At 40.7% G+C, this 6,740-nt stretch overlaps 1 protein-coding gene across 1 annotated transcript in view; it reads right to left on the bottom strand.

Moving 5' to 3' along the window:
• Positions 1-6,297, bottom strand: part of TMEFF2 (transmembrane protein with EGF like and two follistatin like domains 2) — a 143,363-nt gene extending 137,066 nt beyond the window's left edge. The window contains exons 1-2 of the mRNA XM_042040593.1: positions 6,275-6,297; positions 5,740-5,759 (exon numbers count right to left, since the gene is read on the bottom strand). Of these exons, the coding sequence (XP_041896527.1) occupies positions 5,740-5,759; positions 6,275-6,297 (43 nt within the window). The remainder of the gene's footprint in view (positions 1-5,739; positions 5,760-6,274) is intronic.
• Between the last annotated feature and the right edge of the window lie 443 nt (positions 6,298-6,740).

The following is a 6,740-nucleotide window of genomic DNA, read 5'->3' as shown; positions in this document are numbered from 1 at the left end:
AGAGAAGAGAAGAGAAGAGAAGAGAAGAGAAGAGAAGAGAAGAGAAGAGAAGAGAAGAGAAGAGAAGAGAAGGAGAAGAGATCTCATTCTCAATTTAGGCAGTGATTTATAGCCCAAGTCTAAATTTTGTGAATTAAGTAAAGGTAGATAACAAAACCAGTTAAATTCTTTTATCTATTCAATCCCTCCTAAAACAAGGAAGAGGATTTGTACGCCACAACTTTATTCACACACCTGGCCATTTAATATATAAACTAGAAATTCTGCTGGAAATGTTATTAAAATTTTAATTATATTTGATTTTATTGTTACTTTAAATGCAGTTTTTTCACAAAGCATGTCCTGAGGCCTTAGCCACTCAGCTGTGATATATTTTCCTGGTCAGCAACCACAGTCTATATTTATTATACTCCTTCTGTTTCTTGGTTTCATGTCAGGGACAGCCAGAGTGATTTCTGACTAAATAATTAGCCAAGGGAACACCAGCTCTGTGTTTCCATACTCATTAGGTTAGCGAGAAAAGAAAACTAACTTTCATAATCTCTTTCCCTATAGGTACCTGGCAGTTTCCAGGAGCAAAGCAGGGAGAAAATGTAATTGCTAGAATCTCACACACTCATTAGACTAATGATACCTTTTTCTCTCAATCTTGCCCTATAAAGGCATCTGTAGAAGTGAAGGCGTAGAGCTGCTGCTCCCCATTATAATAGGAAGAAGAAATGCAGGCTTGTAGTATTTCAGCCCCATCAAGCAATAGTGTGAGCATGTAGAATATTACAGTATTATGTAATATGGTAGAATAAGATAATAGCATAATACAGTATTGTTATACACAGTGTGCCCAAACCATTTCCAGCCACAAGCAAAATAAGGGTGAGGGCAGGGGGCTTTTACTGGCACCAGCAAAGGTTAAGAGTCCTGAGTGACCTGCCTTCCGTGCCCTCCAGTGGAACAACACTTCCTAATTTCCAGCTCTGCTCCCGAGTTCATGCGTGTTCTTGTCTTTCCTCTTGCTTCCTCCCACTCCAATCCAACCCCAGGCTACAGAGGGAATTTAAGGAAGGTAGCTGGGTAAGTTTTGTCAGGTAAGTTAGGTCTGCTACCTGTTTTGCATGAAGAGTATGTAGTATTTCAGACTATTTAAAAAAATAAAAAAGGATGAACTTTCACTGAGAAGTCGGGATGAGCTGAGCTGGGAACATACTGCTTTATTTTGGTTTTATGAACCTGAACTCTTTACAGAAGATGAGTGTCACTCAATCTGTGATACTCTCCAAAGCCTTGTATGGAACTCTGCTCTCAGGTTTGAGAAGGAACTGTTGAACTTAAACTACGTTAATATAAATTACATCAGTGAACTGTAACCTTTCTGGTATTAATAGGGGTACCAGAAGCTGTATGAGTCATGTAAAAAAAGCTTCCATTCTCACACAAGGTCATAATTCCTCTTCCCCCCCCGCCCCCCATATTTCTCCCATATGAGGAAGTGGAGGCTGGTATTAGCATTGGAAAGAAGTCGGCTAACATTCCAATCCCACTGAAATAAATGTGTGTTAGTTATTTTAGTTAGCCGGGGTTTTTTTCCCTCAGCTTTCATGACTAACATAGTTAGTCCTTGATTTACATGCTATTATCTGCCTATGAACTTTAGAGAATCTTGTGCTCATTTCTTTTTATTACGGCACTAGAAACTATTAAGGAAAAGCTCACCTTGAAGTGTAGAAGACAAGGTGGTGGTTCTGCAAATACAGGCTATCTAATGAATTCATGGCTTCCCCTACAGAACTGTTCTGGTAATGATGATGAAAATTTTTTAAGATAAATTTGATAAAATGAATTTCACTTATTATGCTTCTCCTTTTATGGACCTGTGCCCTGATTCAATCTCCCACTCTGAACATCTGGTGTGCCTTAAAAAGATTCTTCCACGTGGAGCCTGGTTCCCGATTTCCTCAGCTATTATTTATTACATCGTTTGGGCTTTAGAAGGGATTGCTGAACCAGTGTGGATAATCTAAAAAATAAACTTAATCTAAAACTAATGCAAACTGTACAGCATAGGAGATTTAGAAAAGCCTACTAAGCAGTCAAGTAAAACCTTTCATTTATCTTGGTACTTCCTGAATCCACCTCTGAACAGATATGGGACCATGAGAGGAAAAAAAACCCAAGTACTTTTTGAGTGACCAGAAGGCAGAAATTCCTCACACACTTGAAAACAATTGTTTGAGCAATGTTTAGGGATCAGAGAGGTTTGAACTCCCTCACATTGCCCCCATCTCTGTTGCCAGGTGGCATCAGGAAGTTTCAGCCCTTGTTTTGAGAACAGTGTCTATTACCCACACTTAAGCCAAAGCATCTTTTTCAATTTAAATTATGGCTGCCTTAATAGCCTGCTGCCTGAAATGTTCTTTGATACTGAGGCAGAACGCTTTCCAACCATGCACAATCAAATCTGTGGGGCCTGTTAATGCTGTGTGCTGGCAAAGCCCCTATTTGGGAGATAGAAAGGTGATTAGCACCTTCCAAGCTCTGTCCAAATAGAAAGCTAAACCAATCTGGATTGGATGTGAACACTGCATACAAAATTCTTTAATATCACATGTCTCCAGAGTCGAGGTTAGTGCCAATGGCTTCAGCAAATGAAGCAAAATAATCCCAGATCCAAGGCTTTCAGGAGTGAGAAAGGCAGAACTATTGGTAGCAGCAGTGCTGCTCTCACACCGTTCGTTACACATTGTGAGGAAACGTGAACGCTCAGGAGCTCATGAACCCAGATGGAGGATTCTGAACATGTTCTTGCTGTAACAGAGACTAACTCTGCTCAGGGCCAGGTGACGTACTACGTGTGGTACCACAGACCTTCTGGCACTCTTGGGGATTTTCCACACCTCAAGCAGCAAGTTTTAGTTAGAACTATTAACTTTTTTTCCCAGAGAAGAGGGCTTCTCTTTTTTTGTGTCAATAATACTTATTTCAAGCACAGATTATTTGTGTATAATACTGGTTTCTTTTCTCTCAGGCTTAGCTGTTGTTAAGGGTTTGTGTTGCCATAACAGCGCATTTTTCTGTAATACTGATGGGGCAGATCCAGTCCAAACCCTCCTCCCCGTCACATTAATCTGTTCTAATATACATATGACATATCTGTCATTCAGAGAATGTAAAATGGCCCAGAAGATGTGGGGAGTAAGCTCTGGATTGCCTGGTCAGATCCTCTTTACTTTTGTTACAAACGCATCTGGGTTATTTTGCTGAATCAAAATCAACCGTTTTCTTGTTTGACCTTCAAAAGCACTTTTAACCAACTTGGCACCTTGAAATATAGAGAAAACAGTTTCTTAGAAGCACTACTACCTTTCTATACAGTACCTAAAGACAACATGCCAGCACTTTATTGCAGAAATTTGTCCTGTGCTGGAAAGCAGCCCCAGTACAGACTTAAAAGACAAAGTCTCCCTGCCTGATTAGCAAAGCTGCCCAGGGCAGACCTGAGCTGCCCACCATGGCTCCCCCGAGGCACATTTGCTGGTTACAGCTGACCCAAAGAGGTGGGGAAGCTGTGGCTGGATCTAAGCTCAGGAGCGCTTCCCAAATCCGAGTTCAAATGTATTTCTGACTTCCCACCGCGGCAGGAATTGAGCATGTGGCCTGTCCCTCCCCTGTGCCAGGAGGTCCTGCAGCAAGCACAGCATGAAGGCCATGAGGGCTGGTGCTGGTGTCTGGCTGGGTGCCCAGCCCAGCCACGACCAAGGGAAAGTGTGAGCCTGAGGAGCAGCGACAGAGCCAAGACTGCTCATCTAGAGAACCCCCCCCCCCATGAGAGATGGTGCTCCAGGGGCAAATGCTCAACGACATTCTGCAAATGATATGTTTGCTAGAGACCCTCAAACGGCTTAGAAGTAAAATTTCTGGAAAATGTACGAAATGAAAACAAAATTACAGCACTGCTATAGATAGTGACAAAGCATGGAGATACATCAGCATTCAATAAATAGCCAGCTTGGGGTTCTCAACTGCAATTACCACATACTCTCTCTGTTAGTAATACCTAGGAGACCCATAGCACACTACAGAATTTTGTTAATTACTAAGTAAGTGAAGGAGAGAAAACAAATACGGTGACCAAAATGTATATTGTGTATTGATTTAGAGAACTGTAATTTAAAATTAATAATTTATCATTCCTCTTAATGGGCTACACGGTATTTTATAAAAAGTAATGAAACCTTTGGAATACAGAGGAAATCACTTCCCACTCTGTCACTTCATCTATGCTGAGAAATGGGAAGGAGTGGTTTGTCTTCCTCTTGCCCTATTTATAAAATGTGTGGTTTGGCAAAGAGTAGATTAGCAAGGTTACAGATTTCTCTTTGCTGTTATTTATCATGCAACAGTGGACAAAATAGTAACTGGTGTGTGATGTTAAGAGAGTCTTCCCAGGTAATACCCTCCGGAAGCAACCACAGGAGCATTCAAAACGGTGACAATCATTGTCCCATCAGTTTCAGCAGTTCTAACCAGCAAAAGTTGGCTGGCTCATTGAATGATAATGAGATCATCTCTCTATTGCTCGAAAAGCTAAGTCACTTAGATCAGGACTTCCACAACTAAAAGAACACTGCAAGCTCTTAATGAAATCACAGTTGGTTCACATCTAACTAGAGGAACAACCACAACAAAACTAACTTGTCACGAGAAATTATTTAATCTGGCTGCAGCTGCAACCTTTGTTTTGAGTGCATGTGCCCATTTGGGCTAAATAATTTCCTACAACCTCACTGTGAAAACTTTAGGGGAAAAAAGCTTCATACAGAGCTTCAAACAAAACCAAGTACTAAGTTCTTATGTGTGCTTTCTTTATGGAGGTATTAATCATTTTCAGTTATTGCTCATTTTTAGTGCAGATAACTCCTGCTACATCCTCGCCGTTAGAGACGTGAAAAGCTTCACAGCACGGTGAGGAGGTCAGGTCCCAGCCTCCTTTCCAGTGGAAACAGGGCTTATGGGATTACATTGATTATGTGCATGCAACTCTTTTCTCCCTCATACATTATTTATTTAATTGGCCGCTTTCAGCCAAACTAGAGAATCACAGATTTCTCAAAAGTAATTAAATTCCTACAAGTTTCATTGAAGCAGACAAATAGGAAAAGGACAGAGACCCTAGACATGCTCTGAACTGAGCTCCTTTTTAATAGACACCAAAGGACCTCAAGAGGAGATTCAACTAATGATACCGACTACAAGTAAAATCTGTGTGAAACTCTGACCCGTGTAAAGGGTCTTTAGAGACAAATTAGACACCAGTAGACACAAATGTGGTGCTGATGAATCTGTGCCAGCTGCCATCAGCTGCTGCATATACCTTGCATTGGCGTGGATGCTCAATGTGTTGAAAGTGTAGTCCAAAGTTAGGACACTGTCCTAAAACTAGAAGAGACCTTAGTGCTCTGCCACACGCTTCTGTGTGATTATGGGTGAGGATTTGTATGATGATGCTAAAATGAGGATAATGTCTGTGGTCTCTATAAAGAAAGATGCAACAGATAGTAAGGCACTCACACAATGTGGGGACACAAAGAGGGAACCTCAAAGACAAAACCAAGATGCCTAACCCTGGAGAAAATCAAGGCCTCCTTTTCTGACACTTATGCATAACTTGTCTTCTAGATTTTAGGCACATTATTTTTACATACCTTGTTTCTCGTAACTTTTTTTTTTTTTCTGATCACCTACCCTCTGACACCCTCTGTTTCCTTCCAAGTGATTCAAAATATGTAATCAGCCTGGGAAGCACTAGAGGAACTGCTCATAACTTCAGAATGAGGCCTTAGGAAGAGAGTCCAAAGCATCTGAAGAGGCAGCATTCCAGGATTGCTGGGATTTTCAGAGAACTGCTACTCTGCCTGCAGTTTGATTTACATCCTCTGTTGATTGCAATGATATATCCCCAGTAACTTTTCTCTTGAGACTTAATTATAAAATTAGCATCCCAAATTTTAAAAATTTGGACTGGTCTCCAAACAAAAGCATCAGAAGTAGGAAAAACATATATATGTGGTAATCACCCATTAAGAGCCACAGACATAAGGAATGGCATCTAATCCACTAATCCCCAACAGCTGGAGAAAAGTTATTACTTGTGGACAAGCTAAGCCCCAGTGTCCTTTCAGAGCTACACTCACTTTCCATGCACTCTTTTTTCAGGGATGGAATACAATAACAGAACAGAGGTAGCCGTTCTGACGGGGCACACACATTACAAACTTACGTCTTCATAAGTACAGTGCACATGGTGGTTTGTTTTTCTTTCCCCCTCCCAATTAATTACTTAATTTTTCTTTAAAGCTCACATTTTTTTAATTGGTGGAAATTCTGTTCTACTTAGGATCATTTCACTTTCTCTTGATTTTTTTTGTGGTTCTCAAAGCATCTCCCTTTCTGGGGAAAAAAAACACCCACCAAAAGCAACAACCATAAAACCACAACACCCAAATCTGACATGTCAAATACTAGTGTAAAGTCACTTCTTTTATCTAGATGAGAAGAAAATTACCCATTTCATATACAGTAGGCACTCTGGGACAAAACCAGAAACTAAGTGGCTTCCCACAGATCTCTTTATGCCTAGTCAGGGGTCATTTTACTGTTGTGCAGAGGATGATGAAAGATAACAAAGACCCTCCCATACTGCCAGATCACTTTTCTTCTGCTTAAATGCATCCTCAATGATAGAA

This window comes from Corvus kubaryi, unplaced genomic scaffold (genome assembly GCF_017639235.1).
Source record: "Corvus kubaryi isolate FWS band 111438036 unplaced genomic scaffold, C.kubaryi_AGA036_p1.0 37396, whole genome shotgun sequence".
In the NCBI taxonomy this organism is placed as follows: domain Eukaryota; kingdom Metazoa; phylum Chordata; class Aves; order Passeriformes; family Corvidae; genus Corvus; species Corvus kubaryi.
The sequence above is the reverse complement of the archived record's forward strand: the minus strand, read 5'-3'. Positions and strand labels throughout refer to the sequence as shown.